This window comes from Eubalaena glacialis, chromosome 11 (assembly GCF_028564815.1).
Source record: "Eubalaena glacialis isolate mEubGla1 chromosome 11, mEubGla1.1.hap2.+ XY, whole genome shotgun sequence".
In the NCBI taxonomy this organism is placed as follows: Eukaryota; Metazoa; Chordata; class Mammalia; order Artiodactyla; family Balaenidae; genus Eubalaena; species Eubalaena glacialis.
In genome coordinates this window covers 103678239-103703107 of record NC_083726.1, presented here as the reverse complement: position 1 = coordinate 103703107, position 24869 = coordinate 103678239, and the positions used below count along the sequence as shown (strand labels likewise).

General features: G+C 36.2%; 1 protein-coding gene across 1 annotated transcript in view; it reads right to left on the bottom strand.

Annotated features, from left to right (window-relative positions):
* Positions 1 to 505: 505 nt before the first annotated feature.
* SLC15A5 (solute carrier family 15 member 5) overlaps positions 506 to 24869 on the bottom strand; it is a 91742-nt gene continuing 67378 nt past the window's right edge. Inside the window, 2 exon segments of the mRNA XM_061206181.1 lie at positions 506 to 653; positions 6290 to 6398. Of these exon segments, the coding sequence (XP_061062164.1) occupies positions 506 to 653; positions 6290 to 6398 (257 nt within the window).

Sequence of the window (24869 nt, the reverse complement as noted above, 5' to 3'; positions counted from 1 at the left end):
GATAGTGTAATAGCAAGATGAAATATAGTGAAATTATGTATAGGTTTATTATTTACTCTGACATAGACAGTATATGATCACTATGCCTGGCATGCAGTAAGTACTCAATAAATGCATTGAAAGAAAGAATGTTAACATCCTGTTATTTTGATTCTAAGGACACGTGAAAACTAAAAAATGTCATATAGGTTGCTTTTAACGGCCGAACCATTGTAAAAAGTTATAAAATATTGTAATGTATAGGAAATATTAACTTTTTGTTGTCATAGAGTAATTACTTAGACTTTGAAATTACTTCATTAATTCAAAGGCACAACATGTTAATGCAAAAGTGTAATAGTCATAATTATGACTAGAAGAGTCATAATTAGTCTTTGTAAAGTACACAGATAATATTCATAAGGCCACTCTCATACATATTAGCTCTAAAACTAAAATGCATAGTGTCTAGCCGAAGAAAACAGTGAATACTCTGCTCATAAGACAGGTTGAGTCAAACAGAGTTTCATAGGGCTGTTTCCCAAAGATCAATACTCGAAGAAAATTCCTGTGTACTGCCATAAAATTTCAGAGACTTTTCATGGAGGGGAAGTGTTTCTTCAAGATTACTTCCACTGATGTTCTGGACATTAAAATGATTTAGATTACAATATCTAAAAAAGAAAGAAAGAAAGCTTTTTTTAGGACCAGATGTAGATGACTTGATAAATCATTTGCCTTCCCCCTGTGCTTGTCTTCCTTTTATTATAGGCCCATAGATACTGGCACAACAGTGATGATTATTTAAGAGCACTGCTCACCAGAACAGTCTTTATAAAATGACAAAAGGAGTTTTAGGACTTATTAAGGTGTCTCATGAGGACCTTTAGATGGCGCTCTTTTACAACCTGCAGTGAGTCTGACAGTGAGAGAACTGGAAAGTCTGAAATTATCAACCTTGTAGATTTCATGGCTGCAGGACTCGAAAGATTTATCAGATGCACTAAGGGTTTGTAAATTCGGTGCTGAGACTGTGTGGAAAACACCACTGTCAAAGAAAAAATCCATGAACATATTTCTAAAATGTGTGCCCTCTATCCTTGACTCAAGAAAAATCTGGATTTCCCATCTTCTAAGTGCCAGGCAGCATGCTAGGGCCCAGTGCTGACCCTAACTTACCGAATTCTCACTATAACCCTGGAAGGGTGGAACCATCCCCATTTCACAGACAGAAATACTGAACTTCTAGGAGGTTAAATAAGTTGCTTAAGGTTTATATGAGTAATAGTTGGCAGAGCCTGGGTTTGAAACCAGAACTCTCTTATTCAGAGTCCTGGCCTTTTCCCTCTATGGCATGCTGCCTCTGAAGGCAACTTATTTCTTAAACATTTTTGAAGAAGTTCCAGGAAGAGAGGAATTTCAGACTGCTTTATTCACTGCTGTATTCCTAGTACCTTGACCAGTGCTTGGTACATAGCAGATGTACAATAAATATTGGTTGAACGAACAAATGGTCAAGGGCCATAAGTTCAATTTTATCAAATGCACCTAAGTCTCTGAGGTCAGACATTTTTTCTTTTTTTTGATTTGTGAAAGTTTCCAATGCTAGAGAGTTTTGCCTTCTTTTCCTTCTTAATATATTGCTAGAGATAACTGTAAGAAAAGGATATGCTTGAATGACTGGTCATTTTTCTCTGATTTATGTCTCTTTCAATAATCATTGCAGGTTATGCACAAAAGATTACTGGTATCATTAACAAAATAAGCACAATGATATCAACTTTATAAGATGTGTTTTACAACATTGGAGGGACAGTGGTGTCAAGTTGTAATGACAAATACGCTTCTGCTCTCTCCCCCCATAAACATCTGTAATATCCTTTATTTTAGCATTTGATGTAGGATGCATAGTTATAGTAAGGACTGTAGAGGTGTTTGTATAATACTTTTCAGCAAGGAAAGACATTTCATCCACCTACTTCCTTCACCCCCAACCTGGACAACCTCAGGTGTGTCATGTCACCATTGCCCTATTTCAGATTTGATTGAGGAGGACTCTAATACAGACAGAGGCAGAGGCAGGGGATTGTTTGCCTTTTTTTGTTTTTGTAGTAATGGAAGGTACATCTGGACTGACATTCATGGAATATTCCTAATTATACTCAGTTAAGTGATATCTTACTGACCCCTACAAGATTAGTTTGGTTCTAGGTCTTTCTTACACCAGGATTGTCGCACACTAATATAAACTTAATGGTAGGGTGCCCTCAGGTGCTAACACAAACCTAATTCCACCTGTATGTTAGGGAGGCTGCTGCTTCATCATTAATCCACTGGTCTCAAGATCTTGGGGACAGGAATAACTTGGGACTGTCCTATTCTTGATAGATTTGTCACCAGTATCTGGCTATGAACAAATACATCTTTGGGTTTGGTAAAAATTGGATTGTGATTGGAATTATATTAAGATCAAACACCATCTGCCTCATAAATAATATGTTTCAATAATGCTGTCCCTGGGACGTCTGTGTTTTCTCCTGTTTCTTTGCATCCTTATTGTTCGTTAGTGTTTGACAGAAACAATCAGTATAGAAATAAGCTTGAGTAGAAGCAGCATAGTCTAGGAGAAAGTGTATGGGCTTTGGAGACAAACAAACTAGGATTTGAATCCTACTTGTGTGAACTTAGTCAATTTACTTAGATTTTCACTTTAGTTTTCTTACTTATAAAGTGGAATGGTATGATCTCCATAACAGGGAGGGGGACAAACCTGCTGCTTAAGACAGAAATGCTCAACACATGGAAAATTAATTTCTTTCCTTCCTGCCTTGTTTCACCCTCTCTTTTTTACCTTCCCTCAAAAAGTAGGCAGGAGAAAAGAAAGTATACAGGAGATGGAGAAGATTTGGTAAGAATCCAATTTCTTTCTGAATAAACCCTACATTATCCCTTAGTTCCTTTCATCTTTGGTTCCTCCAATCTCTGGTTCTTTGTATTTTTTATTCTTGCCTCCTTCTCTGAACCCCAACTCCACCATCTCTCACTTTACAGTAACTCACTTGCTCGACAATCACAGAAGAACCATACTTAAATATTTTGAGTACTAGATGCCAGCTCCACGTAGACCAGTACTTTGTTTTCTTTGGTTTTATTTTTCTAGTGCTTGGAACAATGCTTAACATGTTGGTTAAATGAATGGATAAATGAATAAATGAATCAGTCCCTGAGCTAGTAGGTTTTTGGTTCCAGCACTAATTCTACCTGAATTCAGCCCACAGTCGTGGTCATCTTAGCCATATCTCAGCATGAGTCTAGGTAAAGAATAAAAAGAAGGGAGCATAAGGCAACATATGAGGCCATTATTATTACTGCTAACACTTTGGCCATTTACTCATCCTCACAGCAACCTTATGACACAGTTACCATTCTTATTATTTCCTTTTTACAAAGTAGAAATTGAGGCTTAGCAAGGTTAAACAGCTTAAAGTTTGTGCAGCTAAGTTGTGGGACTGGATTCAACTGGGCTGCCTCTAGAGACTGCCTTTTAAACTACTTCATGAAAGACAGGGTCAACTCTTACAGTGGGAGCGTAACTGAAATTGAGAAACAAGGCAGGTTTGTGAGAATTAGTGGATGGGCACCACTCGTGTTTGGAGGCGATGGACAGAGGGGAGAAAGGTCTTGCCTTCAATTTCAGTTTTTGTTGCCAACACTTTTTGCTGCAAAGCTGCGGACATTTCTGTTGAATCCTTCTGCAAGAATTGACTTTCTAATTTGGTTTTCAATCTAAGAATGAGACAGGCATTTTAGGGAAATTATGCATCCTGGAGGGTCACTTCAATAATATACACTTTGGAAGGTAAGAAATTTTAAAATTCAGGGAGCCATTAAGACTTTTGATTTTGTCATTAATTCTGTCTTGCATGAGGTTTAAGTGCCTCTCTTACACTGGACCATAAGCTCCATGAAAGCAGGGACATAGGTGACACTAAACATTTACTGATACTGACTTTATGTCCTTCTAACTTATTACAGTGCCTATCACATGACTGATGTTCCAAAAGAGATTTATTAGATGAACAAAAGGATGATTCAGGCAAGGAATAAGTGGCAATAGATGAGATACTAAATAGATAAATGAATGAAAAGAAGTGAGGAAAATAAAAATCTGTTTAGTTCCTGCTATGTGGCAGACATCGCACTTGGTCCTTTATCAAAATTCATCTCCCTACAAAGCCCACAGAAGGTTGGAATTACTGTCCTTATTTTACATGTGTGAAAACAGAGGCTCAGAGAGGTTAGAGAATTTGCTCAAAAGAACACAGCCATCCAAGAATACGTCAGTGAGAGGGAGACAGGCTGGCAATGGATGGATGGTAGATAATACATAATAAGCCACTGAATGGTCTCAGGTGACTGACTGGCTAAATGATTTTGCACAGTTTGTTATTGACCTTGAAATGGTCACTGCTGATTTAAAGGCCTGAATGGAATCCAAATCTTAAGCATCATTAGATTTCTAGCTATTTGTTTAATGATATTTGCTTTTAATGATAATGACTCATTCGTTCTTATTATCGATATGGTTATTTCTAATTCTAAAATGGTACTATATGGTGGAGAAAAAAATCTTGTTTTAGAATTGAGCAAAGAACAATTTTATTATAAGGACCAATGGAAAAAGTGAAGTCTATACTGGCACAAAAACAGAAATATAGATCAATGGAACAGGATAGAAAGCCCAGAGGTAAACCCATGCACATATGGTCACCTTATTTTTGATAAAGGTGGCAAGAATATACAATGGAGAAAAGACAGCCTCTTCAATAAGTGGTGCTGGGAAAACTGGACAGCTACATGTAAAAGAATGAAATTACAACACTCCCTAACACCGTACACAAAAATAAACTCAAAATGGATTAAAGACCTAAGTGTAAGGCCAGACACTATAAAACTCTTAGAGGAAAACAGGCAGAACACTCTATGACATAAATGACAGGAAGATCCTTTTTGACCCACCTCCTAGAGAAATGGAAATAAAAGCAAAAATAAACAAATGGGACCTAATGAAACTTAAAAGCTTTTGCACAGCAAAGGAAACCATAAACAAGACGAAATGACAACCCTCAGAATGGGAGAAAATATTTTCAAATGAAGCAACTGACAAAGGATTAATCTCCAAAATTTACAAGCAGCTCATGCAGCTCAATATCAAAAAACGAACAACCCAATCCAAAAATGGGCAGAAGACCTAAATAGACATTTCTCCAAAGAAGATATACAGATTGCCAACAAACACATGAAAGAATGCTCAACATCACTAATCATTAGAGAAATGCAAATCAAAACTACAATGAGGTATCACCTCATACCAGTCAGAATGGCCATCCTCAAAAAATCTACAAACAATAAATGCTGGAGAGGGTGTGGAGAAAAGGGAACACTCTTGCACTGTTGGTGGGAATGTAAATTGATACAGCCACTATGGAGAACAGTATGGAGGTTCCTTAAAAAACTAAAAATAGAACTACCATACAACCCAGCAATCTCACTACTGGGCATATACCCTGAGAAAACCATAATTCAAAAAGAGTCATGTACCGCAATGTTCATTTCAGCTCTATTTGCCATACCCAGGACATGGAAGCAACCTAAGTGTCCATCGACAGATGAATGGATAAAGAAGATGTGGCACATATATACAATGGACTATTACTCAGCCATAAAAAGAAACAAAATTGAGTTATTTGTAGTGAGGTGGATGGACCTAGAGTCTGTCATACAGAGTGAAGTAAGTCAGAAAGAGAAAAACAAGGGCTTCCCTGGTGGCACAGTGGCTAAGAATCTGCCTGCCAGTGCAGGGGTTTGAGCCCTGGTCTGGGAAGATCCCACATGTCGTAGAGCAACTAAGCCCATGAGCCACAACTACTGAGCCTGCACGTCTGGAGCCTGTGCTCCGCAACGAGAGAGGCTGCGATGGTGAGAGGCCCGCGCACCGCGATGAAGAGTGGCCCCCGCTCGCCAGAGCTGGAGAAAGCCCTTGCACAGAAACGAAGACCCAACACAGCCAAAAATAAATAAATAAAAATAAATTAAAAAAGAGAAAAACAAATACCATATGCTAACACATATATATGGAATTAAAAAAAAAAAACAAGGTTCTGAAGAACCTAGGGACAGGACAGGAATAATGATGCAGGCGTAGAGAATGGACTTGAGGACATGGGGAGGGGGAAGGGTAAGCTGGGACGAAGTGAGAGAGTGGCATGGACATATATACACTACCAAATGTACAAATACACTTACTTACCTTTGTGAAACACTCCAGAATCCCAGGACGTTCAACAACGTTAATGATGCCAAGAAGAAGAAGAAGCTTTCTAAATTGCCTTTGTTTAATGTGTTTGGAAACCAATTGCCTGTTTGGAACAAATGTAATTGTTATTCAAGTGTGGAGTTATAAGTTTCTGTGAATATTTTATCATGCCACAATTCATAGAGCTTTATTCGCTTGAATAATATCTACAAAGCAAAAAAGCACATCTGAAACTCATAGTTAAAATTCATTTAATTCTGTAATTAACAGTAAAATAATAAGCAAGGCAGGCCAAATGTTTTGAAGGTCAAAAAAACTTGATTTGCATAACACAACATAGGTGTCAGAAGAACTGGGTTATAAAAGTAACCCTGATTATGCTATTAATTTGCAGGAACCACATTTGTCTTTTTCATCCTTATATGTCTAATATCTAGAACAGTGCTTGGCACCCCCATAGGGATTGTTTGGTAAATATACATTCAATGTATGAAAAATATTTACCATCACCAGATAGCTGGTTGCATGTGCTAATTGTAAGGCTAGTGAGATAATAATATATGTAGATGTCAGATATTACTTTATTTTGATAACTTAGATAAGATAATCCAGTGTTACCTTATTATAATACCACAGACCCTATCGGTCAAATACTTGCAGTCTCTGGTTGATGTGAAGATTTTCTTTTAACCTGATGAGTAATCCCTTCAGTTTAATACCCCTAAGTAAGGAATCCTCACTTCCTTTTGATGTCCAACTGAGTATATATGAAACTAATTAGGATTCAGGTAATTTCTTTTACTTTACTCCTAAGTTGTGGCTTTTGCTTTGATCTTTGCTAGAACTCTCTTTTCATATCTACACCTATGTATCTATATCCATATTATCTCTATGTGTTACACACACATTCAATTTTTCTTCAGTTGGTTTTGAGATATTATTAAATACATTATATGAAATATGATGTATTATATCATATATATTATACATGCAGCACTTATTTTTACACAATACTTTAGAAACAGCAATGGAATCTTAATATTAACAAATATATCACACATATATAGCATTACAGAAGTTTAAAAGATTGATTAAAAGGTAAAATCTATCTTCAGAGAGAGAACTTAAATTCAATTGCTGTTCTGAATGGGCAGAATATTTCCCCTCAAAATGTTATGCATTATGAGAGCAGGAATGGATCATCTGTGAGCAGTCAGATGCCAAGGTTCTTGGCATTTCCTTGCTTTTTTACAGGAGCAGCTCCTACATTGGGTTGTGAGCAATCCGTCTACATTCCAATAGACTTGATCTTCAGTGTCATCTTTCTCACGTGGGTTATGGGTTGCTTCCTGAACTAGAATATGGTTCTTGGCCTCTCCCTTGACAGTGTATACTTTTAAATGGGGTTTGAATTAAATGCTCTGTTCAGGGTTGATAGTCAGCAAGTGCATAAGCATGACAGCTGTGAATAATTGTGCCATTTCCCATTTAAAGCTGCTTCTCTTCTGTCATTTAACTTCCCAATGACTATTATTATGGACAACCATGAAAATTAGCTTGTGTCCATTATAGTCTGGGACCTATAATGAAATCTGGTATTGAGTTTAAAGCTATTTTGTGAGTTCTACTTCCCCATTTTATTAATTTGTGTTCCATTACAATAGAAATTTATGGTTTTATTGCTATATTGACATGCTGCCTTTATCTGATATTTAGGAGAAATTTCCCTGAATGTTTCCCTCTATGTCTGTCTGTCAGGTATTGTGTAACCCTCTTAATGTGTGTGTGTGTGTACAGAAACTACACATTTGATTGTACTTGAATGGGGGAGTCAGGGTAGAGAGGTCAAGGTAAGGTGAGATAGCATCACACTTATTTTCAGGAAGAACTAAGCCATCCTGCTAAGCCTATTCAAACAGTCCTGTTTCCTTATTTCTCTTGAATTAATATCCCACTCATATTTTTGTCCTTTTCATTTCACATAAGCACTTTGCATGTCATGCGATTATACCATTTTATCACCGTGTTTCTCTGGCTAGAGTAAGAGGAGTTTGCAGAGTATGCAAAGCCTCAGAATTAACATGGCATTAATTCTTCCCAGAGCATGCATTTTGGTCCATAACAAGTAATTGGAAAGACTATCTTTATTCTATAACAAAGTCAGCTGAGGGAGAAGAATATCAATTTTGTAAGATCTTTAAAGGTAAAACATAATATTTCCAAGAAATTGTGCAATTACAGCGAATACCAGCCTGTCAGGAGATGGTGCTAGATCCCCCGGGCATGCCGGTGTGCTTGTGTCTCTGTCACTGGGGATGCTGGGGTGGGCACACATGAGAAGCACTGTGACTTGGCATTATGTGCATGTGGGGTGACAGGAGGATGTCGTACTAGAAAAGTTAAAGGCAGTGGAAATTTATGAGTAACAAGATATTTTGTGAGCGGAATTATTTTAAAAATAAAATGAAAGAGTGCCATACCACCTGGTCAGACTCCTGATAATACTCCTCTATTTTTTCTTTATTTCCTTTTTAAAAATTTTTATTGGGGTATAGTTGATTTACAATGTTGCATTAGTTTCAGGTGTACAGCAAAGTGAATGTTATACATATACATATAGCCACTCTTTTTTAGATTCTTTTCCCATATAGGCCATTACAGAGTATCAAGTAGAGTTCCCTGTGCTATACAGTAGATCCTTATTAGTTATCTATTTTATATATAGTAGTATTCTTTCTTAAATACCATTTTTGTGTTCCGCTTTCTTCCTAATGCTGAGCTCATTCCAGCCCCATATTTTGGCCTTCTTTAGCTATAATTTAATATTGACTGCATAGCTAATTTACATGGTGAGCTTTGTGGTAAAGAGAACCGCCACCTAAATTGATAACATGGAACAAACACTAGCATCAAGTTGGAGAGAGAGATTCTTCATGAAGCTTAAATTTGTTTTATATATATAGAGAGATTGTGTCTATGTAAAGAGATAGCATTGGGTATAAAAAGATATACCCAATGGAAATAGTATGGGCTTTGGAATCAGAGAGACTTTTGAAGTCTCTGTTATTTAATAGTTTTGTTGTTGGGCATTTGCTCAACTGGACCCCTTCAACCTTGGTTTCTCCTCTCTAAAATGACAGCAGTACCTCTCTCACTGAGCTGTTATGAGAAGTAAAAGAGATAATAGAAGTCAAGGGTTAGGCACAAAGGAGGCACCCATAAGCATTAGGCTATCACCTCTCCCCTCTTTAGAGATGCTCGTACAAAATCACGTAGCCTGAGCTTGATCTTGGGCCCATTTCCTGTTAGATATTTCTTCATGTTCTGTGTGCCTTTTTTTTTTTTTTTTTTTTAATCATTATCCCAGGACTGGTTGTAAAATGTTCCATTTAACATTGTCAGTTGACTCAGCTCTTAGGTACTATAACTTTATTTTAGGAGCTTATAAACTTTTATTGTCATAATTCACATTTGTGCCATCTTTCATCTGACATTTCTAATACCTGATTGAAATCAGGAGTATCCTTGCAAAAGGAGACAAAGTGAAGACTTTAGGTCTCGAATGGCACTAACTAGACTTCTCTAGATCTTAGCTGGGGTGGACAGAAAGGTGAACAACATGAGAAGAAAATAGCCACGTAAAGAGTCCAAGGAAAGACAAAGTGCTATTTGTTAATGCTGACAGTGAGCCCTAGTTACATACTTTAATTGTATAACCAGCTAGTTAGTAATGAGTGTTAGGCTGTTGAGGTAATAGAACACTCACAAAATATTTGGCATTGTTCACAGTTTCCTCAACTATCTCTTGCTCAGCTAGATTTATTTGTTCATTTGAAAATCATTTGTTAAGAAATTTTTATGTGCCAGGAAATGGGCATTCCAAGTTGCTTAAGAAAAGGAGCTCATGGATTAGTAAGGGAGACACGCACACCTCGTTTTATTGCACTTCACAGATACTTCATGTTTTACAAACTGAAGGTTTGTGGCCACTCTTGTCAAGCAAGCCTATCAGTGCCACTTTCCCAACGGAATTATTTTTTAATTACCGTATGTACATCGTTTTTTTAGACATAATGCTATTGCGCACTTAATAGACTACAGTACAAGGAATGTACAGTGTAAACATAACTTTTATATGCACTCGAAACCAAAAAAACATGACTTGTTATTGCTTTATTTGCTTTACGAACCTGCAGTGTCTCCGAGGTATGCCTGTAATTACTCTCAAGCATTAGACTTTATAGATACTAAATAAAATGTTTCTATTTATCTTAAATGATCACGGTCATTTTAGAGATAAACAGACTATAGACGTATCTAAGCTAGTTCTTGTATGTTATTGACTAAAGGGTGAAGGCACAGAGCGGTAAAGGGAATCATCACTCAGCAGAACCCTCATTTCTTACCCTCACCACTGCACGAATACAGCCCCCTACTGGCGCTAACAGAGCTACTAATTTTAGGACTTTCCTTAGCATCTCAACAGTTTAAAAACGTCTGGACAGTAGTCTTTGACATAGCTTACCCCAAATACCGTTTAAAATTCCTAAGATGACATTTCCACCTAAATCCTGGGATTGACCTATCGTGAGACTCAACCTATCATGAGACTCTTGGGATAATTTACACTAAATTTAAGGCTTTTGGAACGGGATTGAGAAATACATACGGTGACCCACACATGCTATGAGGCTATAAACAGCACAAAGCTGCTGACGTAAAAGAGGAACGTACTTTATTCCTGTCCCATCTTATGCCCTGTATTATAAGGCCTAACATTTCGTGCGCTGCCTTTATATCTTGAGTGTCACAGGGCCCCAAAGGCCTGACCACACATTTCCCTGCTTCCTTTGTCAGATATGTTCCCCACAGGGGGATACTGTCCCCTCCTGGCTAGTTCCCTATTAGCCAGACCAGCTGCACTCCGCCCGGTCCTCAACGTAACAGATTTCACTTCCTTACCAGCTTTCAACATTATTCAGACCAGCAATCACATCCTCCTGTAGGAACCAGAGATCACCTCACTGCTTTGTTGCTACAGACCCTGCTTGTTCCCTCTCTTCCTCAGTGCAACCCCACAGGGCCAGGCATGGCATGCTCTGGTCCCCTGGGCTGTGAGCACAGGTGATGAATAAACTGCTGTCAGTCTCATCTGCCCACGTATTCAGCCTTCTTATGCTATTTAGGGGGAGGATTCTTCCCTCCCCAATGGGGTGAATAGGAGGTGATCAGGAAGTGCCCCGACCACAGAAATCAAGGTCAATTCTAGACAGAATTATAGAATTTGCTGTTGATCCAATGCATAAGTACTGTTTTGGGGAGGAGAAGTCCTCCCCTACATGCCTCTAACCAGTACCCAGCGCCAAGTATCTCTGCTGCTAAACTATTGATACATCGGGGAGTGGAACTTCCATAAACCCTGAGACAAGAAGTAATGGGAGCACGGCACTGTAGTTCTTAGAAGGAAAGCATTACAGATGAACGTGAGCAAGAGTCAAGTATGCTTGAGACTGCAAATTATAATCACACTGTCTGATCAGAGTGCTGGAGAACCAGAAAATGGTATAGATAACGTTCTCACTTCAGCTCAGCTGTCTACTTGTTGCAGTAACTTGGGTTTTAATGGGGCACCTTAACAGAAGATTTTGGCAAAAATATGGAATGTGACCAGAGGTAAGGAAATCCATATACATTCTCAGTTAGTAGATACTGCCTCTCAGTAAATCTCTACCTTGAAGATGAGTCAGTAGAAAAAAAAAAAATCCATATGAGGGAGGAAATGTAATGATAATCTATATTATTACTGTTGCTTACAAAACACCCCAACACAAAATGACAAAGGTTAAAATAATAATAATAATAAAAATGAGAAACTCATAAGACAAAGATGAAAATAAAATAGCAGAAAATACTGATTTCAGGAAAAGTTGAATTCAAAGGAAAAACTATGTCAAAGGGACATCAAGGATCTTTTTATATTGGTAAAAAGCACAATTCAAATTGAAGATATGTCAATGAATATCCCTTAGGTAATGAAACATAACAAAATCTGTTGGAAACACAGAAATAAATAACAGGTAGATAATTCTTGTGAATGATTACATACATCACACTTTGATCAATTTTTGATACAATAGGCAAAAAGGAAAATAATGTAGAGAATTAGAATAATGTGATTGGCACTTTGCTGTAGACCCAAAACTAACACAATATTGTAAATCAACTATACTTCAATAAAAAAAGAATAATACAATCGGTAAGAATTTAATTAAGACCACCACATTGTTTAGTAGAAAGAAAAAAGTTATAGAACTTATAGAAGTTTAGGTAACATCAACGACAAACCAAATTCCTATAAATTGAAGATTCTGCTCCTAAATAACTAGCTGGTCAAAGAGGAAATGAAAACCACAATCACAATGTATTTAGAAAATAAAGAAAATGAGAAAATTGCATTTACAAATTTAGGCATACAGATTTAAATCCTGTTAAGAGACAGATTTAAAGGCACACTGTTTTCATTTTTAGAGTAAGAATGAGCATACATGAATTAAACATTCAACGCAAAAAAAAATCAGAAAATAAATTTTTAAAAATCTACGGAAAGTAAGAGGAAGGAAATAGAACAGAAAGTCAATATCTTAAAGTATATTAAATAGTTCTAAGAGCTGATTCATTGCAGGAAAATGTAACAACAGTAACAACAAAAACCCTGACAAATCCAATCAAAATACACAACAAAAGAATCAAAAGAGATAACAATGTTTAGTTATGAGTATGCTATGTTAGTGTCAAAAAATCTTATGCAAGGAAGATGGTTATCTAGGAAAACATTAATTGCCAAAATAGAACTAAGAAGAGATGAAAAATCTTAATGGCGGCAAATAGCAGGAAAACATTACAAAGAATGATTCTCAAAAGAGATATTAGGTCCTGAATGCACCTTTTAATTTTCATGGAAGAAGTGAATCTTTCCCCTGGATCTTCCAGAGCAAAAGATCATCAAGTATTGATGCTACTGAGGATTGTTTATCCCATGTATGTTAAGATGACTTCATATTGAAAAATCTATTAATTAAATATACCATAATGTCAGGAGCAGTAAGAAAAATCAAAAGGTGATCTCAAGAGCTGTTTAACAAGCATTCAATAAAATTTAACCTGATTTATTTAAATCTTAGAGAACAAGAAATAGAAATTTTCTTATGATAAAGAACATCATTTAAGATTATCTTTATAAACCTACAAATATGCTTAATAGAAAACTGAGAAAAATTCATATTAAGATCATGAGCAAGATAAAATGTGACTGTCTTCTGGTATTAACATTGCCCTGGAAGTTCAGTGTCCTGATGAGGATGCAAAGCATAGGAGTTAATGTTGAAAATAAGGATAAAAATTATATTTATCTTAAGATTAGAGAATACTGCTGTAAACTTAAAAGGATCAACTAAAATATTCTCATAAATTTACTAAGAAAGTTTAAGAAGTTGGATGCAAGATGAAGACAAACATTAATAATCTCCCTATATAATAGTGATTATCTCAGTGAGCTGTAATGAGGGAAAATGATTCAGTTCATAATAGCAAAAAGATAAAGAGCATAAAATGCCTACAATAACTCTAACAAGAAATGTTAAGGATATATATGAAGAAAAGAATCTTACTGAACTAAATTTTTAAACACTGAATAAATTAAAAATGTTATACACTTAGACAGAACACTATTGTAAAAGCTTTTATTTTTTCCCTAAAATTAGCTAACAACTTCTACTTATTTTATTAAATAAAAACAGGAATTGGGGAAAACTAAAAGAATGATTTTAAAATTCATATGGAGGTATAAACTATAGGGAATATGATTCTTATATTTATTATATTTTTATAAATGAAGAATGACCATAAGAAGTATGATTAGTAATACCTAATATGTATTATATATCATAAAACTGTAATAATTGAAAAGAGGGTGATACTAAGCTAAAATCAAGAGGCAGCTAAAAGGAACAAGACGCAAAGATAGCCCTGAAACAGTCCTAAGATCACCTGAGCGCTAAGGCTGTATTAAAGTACACATCACGGGACTTCCCTGGCAGTCCAGTGGTTAAGACTTCGCCTTCCAATGTAGGGGGTGTGGCTTTGATCCCTGGTTGGGGAGCTAAGATCCCACATGCCTCGTGGCCAAAAAACCAAAACATAAAACACAAACAATATTGTAACAAAAATTCAATAAAGACTTTAATAATGGTCCACATCAAAAAATATCTAAAAAAAAAAAACATAAAAATAAAGTACACATCATTGACTAATCAGATTCATTTCATTTATCCTATGGTTGTGGAATATTTTTGGTTTAACTAACCTTTCTCAACATATATCAAACTATGTTGTGCAACTTTTTTATTTGAATCAAATAAGTGTTATCTTTACTTAACACGAAAATTAAGTCCACATGAATGAGAAAATTCTATTCAAACTATTAATCTACTAAAATTCCATAACTATAGCTAAATGCAATGAAATTAATCACAGTGATAAAGGTTGATAGACTTGATTACATATATCAGCAAAACACATGTAAAAAAACTCATCTATAAAATTAAATGTTTAGTTAAAACTGGGAAAATATTAGCAATAAATGACGATGATAATATCTCTAAAGTTTCAAGGACATAGAAAGCAATAAGAAAAAACACAAATAGACCAAAAGAAGAATGGGCAAAGAATATGATATGTCATTTTATGAATGAAAAAAAGATAGCAATGTTCATAACATTAAAAATTTCAATTTCCTGTTTTTAAAAACACAAATTAAAGTAACAATGGAATATAATTTTTGCTAATCAGATTAACAAAGATTAAAATAGTAATATTCTCAGGGCTGAAATTAATACATTGAGACAAGTATTATCCTACCACACTGGCAGCATAATTGATGTAGCCTTTTAGAAAACAATTTGGCTTTACTTCTCAGGAGTCTTTAAAATATTTAACTTCATTGAAAGCAATCACATTTCCAGGATTCTATTCCACGGAGACAATAAGTTGATCTACTTTAATATTATATAAAAAATGCTCACCTTAGTAATATTTGTAGCATTAGAAAATGGGAAACAACCTAAACATTCCTCAAGAAGGGAAAGGCAAATTAAATTAAGATATATATTCATCCAGGCAATGAAATATATCAAGTAATTGTTAAAAGTGAGCTTTTATTCTTTTGTAGAGACATGGAAATATGCTCTCAATATTTTTAAGGAAAGAACAAAAGGTGGGTACTTGATACAAATTTATTTATTGAGCTTTCAGCAGGATTAATTCAGACACTAATTTTGCTTAAAATATATACCCATATAAATTTAATACCTACACACACAAAAAAAAATTTGGAAGAAAATTTACCCAAATAATAATTGCTATTATCTTTTCAAAGTCTTTTTTTCTCCCTTCTTTTATACTTTGGATTTATTTCATCATATATTACCTTTATGGCAGAAAAATAATATTTTAAAACCACTTCATCAAACATACTTTTGAAAAAATTTGACTTCTAAAAATCATTTCTGATTTATTATAAAAGATCAGAACTGGCTGGTTTTCAATCACAACCAACTCTTCTTCAGCAGTCAAAGTACAGGATAACAGCCTCAATATTGTAACCTGCAAGTTACGTGCTATTTACGAACCTGTCCTAAGATTTTATTTTGGAAATTATAATACCCCAAGTGACAAAAACTGGTCGATTCTGAACCCTTCAGTGACATTTCACTGTATTCTCTATTGAAATCCTAGATTTACCCAGTACCTCAAGTATACATGGCATCATTTTAAGTGCTAAAGCATATTGTTTTTGATTCAAGGCAGACTTTGGCTATCTCTTTTTGGAGGAAGAGGCAGTATTTCCCCTTTTTACTAACTACTGTTTTATTCTGAAGGTAATGGAACTGTGAGAAATCTTTATTTTTTTATTTTTAAATTTTTTTATTGAAGTATAATTGATTTACAGTGTTGTGTTAATGACTGCTGTGCAGCAAAGTGATTCAGTTATACATATGTATACATTCTTTTTTTATATTCTTTTCCATTATGGTTTATCATAAGATAGTGAACATAGTTCCTTGTGCTCTACAGTAGGACCTTGCTGCTTATCCATTCTATATATAAAAGCCTACATCTGCTAACCCCAGCCTCCCACTCCATCCCTCCCCCTTGGCAACCACAAGTCTGTTCTCAATGTCCATGATTCTGTTTCTGTTTCATAGATAGGTTCATGTGTGTCATATTTTAGCTTCCACATGTAAGTTATATGGTATTTGTCTTTCTCCTTCTGACTTACTTCACTTAGTATGATAATCTCTAGTTGCATCCATGTTGCTGCAAATGGCATTATTTCATTCTTTTTTATGGCTGAGTAGTATTCCATTGTATATATGTATCACATCTTCTTTATCCATTCATCTGTTGATGGACATTTAGGTTGTTTCCATGTCTTGGCTATTGTGAATAGTGCTGCTATGAACATAGAGGTGCATGTATCTTTTTGAATTATAGTTTTGTCCGGATACATGCCCAGGAGTGGGACTGCTGGATCATATGGTAATTCTATTTTTAGTTTTCTGAGGAACCTCCACACTGTTTTTCACAGTGGCTGCACCAACTTACATTCCCACCAACAGTGTAGGAGGGTTCCCTTTTCTCTACACCCCCTCCAGCATTTATTATTTGTAGACTTTTTAATGATGGCCATTCTGACCGGTGTGAAGTGGTACCTCATCGTAGTCTTGATTTGCATTTCTCTAATGATTAGCAATGTTGATCAACTTTTCATGTGCCTATTGGCCATCTGTATGTCTTCTTTGGAGAAATGTCTGTTTAGGTCTTCTGCCTATTTTTCAATTGGGTTGTTTGTTTTTTTGTTGTTGAGTTGTATGAGCTTTGTATATTTTGGAAATTAAGCGCTGGTCAGTCACATCATTTGCAAATATTTTCTCCCATTCTGCAGGTTGTCTTTTCGTTTTGTTTATGGTTTCCTTTGCTGTGCAAAAGCTAAGTTTGATTAGGTACAATTTGTTTATTTTTGTTTTTATTGAAACTTTGAAAATCTTAAAATGTGCCTTTAGAAATTTTTCAAATGATAGTTGGACACAGGGAGCAATTATTTACCTCAAACTTTGTTAGACATTTTTAAAAGTTATTTTATAATGGGGGTCATCTAGCAAACATCCAAAATTGTTGAGACAAAACTGAAATGGGTTTTACACCTTACTTTATTTTAGGCACATCTATCACTTCACTATGTGCTTTTTGCTTGGGAACCAAGAAGTATGCAATTAAAAAGATGTAACCATCATTTTCCAGGGTGGACGTGCTTCTGTGTCCAGGGAAATAAACTCTGTGCAGTGAAAAGAGCTTTGGAATCAGGGATCCACCTTGGCTATATGATTTGGGCAACTTGTATAGTTTTCTGAGCTCATTTTCTTCTTATTCATGGTGGGGCTACAAATATCTACCCCCAAAGAATTGTTGTGAAGATTTAATGAAATAATATCTTTGTGAAATGCATACAGCAAGGTCTGCATATAACTGACACTTAATAAATGTTAATTTCTTTCCTTCTTCCTTTCAGTAACCTGATTTAAATGCTTCATTTGAGATTCATAGCTCTCCTACCTGAGTTAATTTTTAAAACACATTAATTTTCATGATACCTGAAGGAAAAAATGCCTAACAACTATATTCTAACTTTGGCTTTTCTACCACTTTTTCATATTTATCTAATAACTACTCAAATTATTATTACCCTCAAATTACAGACAAGGAAACAGAGGCACAGAGAGGCTGAACTGTTTGCCTAAAGTCATGTAAAGGAGACAGAATAAATATTTGTTGAATGAATGGGTGATTGGAGATTGGGCCCCGGATCTGCACATGTTCAATACTTTGTTCTCATAACAATGTCTGCATCGAGACTAAAATTTGCATTTCTACTTCTTGGGAATTGTGGATAAAAATGAAATCAACTTGCTGTTTCCAGGAAGGGACACAGTGTCTTTCAAAATTGTTGAGAAATCTCTATGCATTGTTCACCTGAACTGCAGGACAATGGGCCTGGGTGATATTTGGGATAACAAGCTTTCTTATAAGGGTGATTTCATTCTCTTGAAGAGCATTGGGAGGTAAAAACCCATCAAGATAGTGTGTTCTCATGATGATTTCAATGAATTATCATGGAAATGAGTTTTAGAAGAGAGGCAATGCTTTGTGATAATAGCCCGATAATGCCATTAGCTCTGAACTGTAATTGTAATAGCATTAGTCAAATGAATATATCTGATATTAATTTGAGTGTCAAATATTTCTATAAGGTTCTTCTTGTTAATTAAACATCAGCCATGGTATTATTAATTCAGTATCTAGCCAGTTCTTGCACATAGTAGGAACCTAATGTGTTTTTGTGGACTGAATTAATAAGTCAAGCTCTAAGTGGAGCTATTTCAAAGAGTGAAATATTGAATTTAAATAACATCATGGATATAGCAGGAACTGATTTTTGCCCCAAATCTGCTTGCTTGTACAGTCTGTCCTTTCATTTGCACCTCCAATTAGCTAATGGTGTAGACTTATTAATATCAAAATTTGAGAAGAAAGCTTTTCTCATTTTTTGCATATTTATAGGGAAATAGCCTATAAGATTTACCCTAAATTACTTAAAATCAAGAATAGAGTTTGTGCCTTTCTTCTTGTGTCTTATGGTCTTTAGACCATTTAAAAATCTACCAGACAGTTTCATGCCTGCCTTGAGCACCTGAATAGCACTGGGCAAAATCATGCTTTAGGTGGTTTGAAATCACCCTTCATGATCACCAGTGTCAACTGGGTCCTCAACACTGCCACCCTTCTTAACATTTCTCTTCTAAATCATCTTTTCTAGCTCTCGAAATAACAAATTCCTATCCCCCTGTCTTTCCTACTCTTTATTCTCATCCTGAGCCACTTTTGCTTTCATGAATGGTTTGCTGCCTACTTTATAAAGAAAGTTGGGAGCCTTGAAAGGAAGGCTCCAGGATATTTCTGACACCAGAACTACACATCTGCTTGCACCTGCACCCACGCTCTCCTTTCTTCTGTTTCAGTGCAGGAAAGAAGTATCCACCCTCTGATAAGAAGTCAACCTCCCTTTGTCTCTTGCATTTTTAACTTCTCCATTTGTGCCAGATAATTTCATCAGTTAAACATGATCAAGTATCTCTCAAAATTAAAAAAAATGTATCTCGAACCCACATCTCAGTTTCCCAGGTAAAACACAGGACTCACAGTTAAATTTGAGTTTCAGAACAACCATGAATTATTTTTTAGAATAAGCATGTCCTAAATATCACACACATAATTTTGTAAAGTATAATTTATGCAAAGTACATCCATAATATTGCATGGGAGACATACTTATTCTAAAAAAATTTAGTTTACCTGAAATTCAAACATAATTGGGTTTCTTATATTTTTAAGTGCTAAATCTGGTGAATCTACCCACAGCTTCCTCCAAACCACCACTTTATTTCTTAAATCTTCAGAGAAAGTCCTTCAAAAGAGTTGTTTAGATGTGATGCCTTTATTTCCTCACTTACTAGATATTTTTGACCCTACTCCAATCTGGTTTTCTTTCCCTTCTCACTGCTGAAATGACTCTTGCTAAAGTTACCAGTGATGATCTCTTGCTAAATCTATGGATGCTTTCCATTCCTCACTCTACTTGATCTCACAGTAGCATTTTACACAATTTATCATCTCCTGTTTGAATCAGTCCTCTCTCTTATCTTCAGTACACACACACACACACACACACCCCCACACGCACACACATGTATGTATGTATATATTTCCCTCCACCCTCTGGCTGGCCTTTTCCTTCTCCGGCTGGCCATTTCTCCTCCATTTAACCTCTATTATTGAGGCTTTTCAGGTCTAGTTCCTGGGGTCCTTTTTCTCCTCGTTCTTAATATTCACACTAGATAATTTTATTCACTTCCATGGGCTCAAATGCTATTTTTGTGCCAAAGATTCTCATATTTACATATCTAACCCAGATCCTTTTTCTGAGATCCAGCTATTTCCATTCGGATGTCTCACAGGCAGGTCAAACTTAATGTGTTAAAAAATGAATGGCTGAAAAGTTTTTCAACCTCTTTGTCTTCTAATGTTCTCCATTTAGTAAATAGAATCTTTGCCCACCCAGTTGCTTTTGGCAGAATCTGGGATGCTTCCTTGATACCACTCCTCTCTTCTGCATCCTACCACCTCCTGACTTTATCAAAACCATCACTAAGCACTATTGATTCTACCTCTGAAATCAAGCTTATATCTATCCATTTCTCTCCATCTGCCTACTTCCTCACTTGTTCATCACCACTAGACTTGCCTGAGTTACTTCATTTGAACCCTTCCTGATTCTCCCAAGCCATTCTTCTTTCCTTTTCAAATTACATTGCATCCACAGTGATCTTAAAACACAAATAGCTCATGTCACTTGCTTGATGCCTTTATAATTTCTTATTGCATACAGGTTTAAAAAAAAAAAATCCCTGTAAGCCAAAGGTCCTGCATGATTTTACTTCTACTTTCTCAACCTGACTTCATGTGATACTCCCTGAATATTTTCAGGTTACTGATCTTCTCTGAGTTCCTCTGATGCACCAGGTGATTCCTTACTTCCAGGCTTTGGTATATGTTCTTTCTACCAGAAATTCTTCACTCTTATGCTCACCAAGCCAAATACCACTCATCTTTCTAGTGTCAACTTCAACACCGTTTGCAGGCATTCTTAACATGAACATGGATGTGAATCTAACTCCATCTAGACATGTAAGTTTGCCATGCAAAGGGAGCACCACTAATGGCATGGGTCCATGAGGCCAAGAAGAATCTCAGAACGTGGCTTTATTTCATCTCATCCCAATATGGTCCTGGAATTGAAGCTGATAGGACACCTGAGCTCTGCATTTATGGGACACGTTCTTTTCTGAAGAATTATAAAAATGCCAAACCAGAACATCATGCCCATGATAATCCTAGCCCACTTGGAAAATGTTGAGATCCCACTCAAATTACAATAACAATATAAATCATTATTTTTGTGCACCTTTACTGATCTGGTGCTTTATATCTATTTCCTCTGGTCCTCACAGATATCTTGGAAATTGTTAGTGATACCATTTTAGAGAAGGAGAAACTGAGACTCAGACAGGTTAAGTAATGTGCAGTCAGGGGTGAAAAAAACTTTCTTCTGTCCTTCTAGGTTCTTCTGGCTGGTCTAAGAATGAAATTGACATGAGACAGATTGACAGGAGAAAATCAAATTTAATTTTGTACTTACGGGGAACCCCACATACATGAGAGGTTCAAAAAAAGAAAGATAAAATGAGGTATATATGCCATCCTGATGTAAGAAATGGGATAGGGGCCTGGAGCTTCCAAAGAAAGAGGGTAATTCACAGGATAATAAGAAAAAGAGCAGATGTTTGGTAATTAGATGTTTGCCCTGCCATAGAGATGGGGCCACTTCGGTAAAATTTATCTCTGGTGAAAACTCTTTTTCCGGGAAAAATTCCCAGTTTAAATTTTTCTAGGAAGTTAAGGGAGGGGCAGTAAAGTCTCCACTGACTTTAGCTCAAAATAATGCAAACTTTAGCTCAAATAAATAATAGGCCAAACTGGCACATCTTGGGGAGGGCTGTTCTGAACCCCTAGTGCTCAAGACCTCACAGTTTATCAAGGGCTGAGTTGAGTTTGAACTCAGGTTGGTCTGACTCCAAGTTCCTCCATTTCTACCTCTCATGAGCCAACAGCAATGGATGCTCCTGTCCACATCTGAAAAGTATTTTGGGCTTGCCCTGATACTGGTATGAACCCTAAGGCCTCCGAGCAGCTCTGAGGGTCTCTCTGGAGCCAAAGGTTGAGGGTGTAGAATGAGTTGTTTCTGGAATATATCTTACATGTCTAGATAGAGTTAGATTCACATCCATGTTCGTGCTAAGAGTGCCTGCAAACGGTGTTGAAGTTGACACTAGAAAGATGAGTGGTATTTGGCTTGGTGAGCATAAGAGTGAAGAATTTCTGGTAGAAAGAACATTGGACAAGGGGGACTCTGCACCTGATTCTGACAGAGGATCAAGAGCAGCTTTGCCCGTGGAGCACTGGGGGCATGCCATGTTAGCCACGGGAAGAGTGGCACGAAACCAGTTGACGGTCAAGTAGAATATGGCCTGGCTAAAGGTGAATTACGGGGTAGCAGGCCACTTCTTTTCCCTTCTGGGTCTAAAAATCTGTCATCTCGAAACCCATTTGTAGTTAGACCTGAGGCATTGATGTGAATTTGAAGAAACACATCTCTAAGAAAATAGGCACGGACCTGTGAATAGCCTTCCAGATGCATAAATACTTTCTTCTTTCAAGTTTACTGCAACTGCAAATTCCTGTTTCAAGAACGACTCCTTGATTCATGCTGAGATGGCTGTCAGTGGTCTCAATAATCATAGATATTTAAATGAGAATTTTAAAAGATCACTATTCTAATTTAAAATGCTCTTGGTGGGAATTAAACAGCTAAATTCTCTGCTTCTTTCCTGAACTCTGAAGAGGAAGGACTAACAGGGGCAAGAAGATGTATACCTTGACCTCTCGATTCTGCCCAATTATCCAGTTTCTCTGAGACATTTTGCTTTGGATCTTTCAATCACCTACACATCCATAACTAAGATGTCACTTTTCACTGAATTCTATTTTGTTATTTCCGTCAAAAGGTAAGCTCGCGCTCATGTGTGTGAGAAAATTGATCTGGTTGCTAATGGCATAGAGTCGAAATAAGCAGTTTGACTGACTTCTTCACTCCCTTTTATTAGCATTGCTACTTTTAGATAAACTATTCCTGAAATGATTAGTGTAGGAGGATGGGTTTAGTCTTGTATCTTCTTTAAAGCACTCAGAGTTAGAGATCCCAGAAGGATCAGTTTTCTCACTTGTACTGAAAATGTCATTCTAACAGTTATCTGTCTGCACAGTCAAGTTTTGAGAAATCTTTTGAATTTACCGCATTCACACCATTCTCCATCATGGTGCTAAAAATGACTAATGCAGCTTGGAGACTGTGATAGCTGATCATCTTTTCCAATCATACGCTAACACTCACACACGCACTCACATACACACATGCTCTGCTGACATGAATCCTTAAAGGTTTAAAATATCCTATATGCTAAATGGAATGTGGAGGCTTGTGGGATGCTTAAGCATAGAGCTATAATGTTCTTTTCACTATGGTCGGTTCTGTCAAAGAAATTGGTCTGGTTGTTTGATTAAATAGACCCACCTTATTTCTAACCAAATGTGCCACTATGGCTTTATTTTATATTTAAAATAATCTCTGGCATTAAAATTTTAAATACATTACTTAATTTTATCCTCCCATCATCTCTGAGAAAACTGAAGTGCAGCATTCTCTTTTTTTACGTAAGAGGAAACAGTCTTAGAGTGATGATGACCTACCCAAAGTCATGCAAAAAGTCAAAGGATCACCCTCTCTTAGGGGCCCTAATTAGTCACCATACGCCAGTTTAGGGTCACTAAAACCAAATCATCTAAATGAACTTCATTTCCTTTCTTGACGAATGCTAATCTGATGGTTAAAGGGACTGTCACAAACTCAGATATATCCTATTCCTAGAAAAACATGTGACAAAAGTCTCCTGTGATGTCATTCTGGGAATGATGGAGAAGTGTGTGGGCTGAACGATAGTAATTAGGTGAAGTGGGAGATGATTATATCCAAAAGGGGAGGATTAGTTGATTGTCATTAACTTGCAGTGAGATCTCTAGGAATTTTCCACAAGGCTTTGGTTTTGGTCCTGTCCAGCTCAACAATTTTATCAATTACCTGGAAGAAGTCTAGGAACTTGCTTACTAAATTTGCAGATGGCACAAAGCTGGTAAAGAAGTAAAGATTAGTAATTCACTGGATGACAGAATCAAGTTTTTAAAATGTCTGTTATTTAGAATGATGGGTTGACATTTATTAAGGATAGAGATAAAGTCCCCCATTTAATTAGGAAAAGAAACTGTGATAAGATGACTGGAACTGAATTGAGAGAAACTGCCAAAAATAAAAAAAAAGCCTCGGGTTTTAATTTACCATAGGTGTGATGCAACTACTGAAAAAGTCACCACAGTCTCTGTTGGCATTAAGAAAGAGAGAGAAAGAAAGAGAGAGAGAAGGTTGATAAAAGTAACATCTATCTTGATGTACCCATTTTGAGTATTGCGATTGATTCTGGAAACCATATTTTAAGAAAGATACTGACAAGTTGTTATTTGTTTAACGGATGGAGGGGTTTTGATAGTGAAAAATCAGGGAATCATGTAACATGAAAAAAACTGGAGTGGTTTGTCTATAAAATAGAAGGGGATCATAATAGCTGTCTTTATTGAGCACTTATTGTGCATATTAATTACTTAATCCTCTCAGCAACATGATGAATTATTTATTGTTGTTGTTTCTGGCATGAAAACTGAGGACACACAGCTA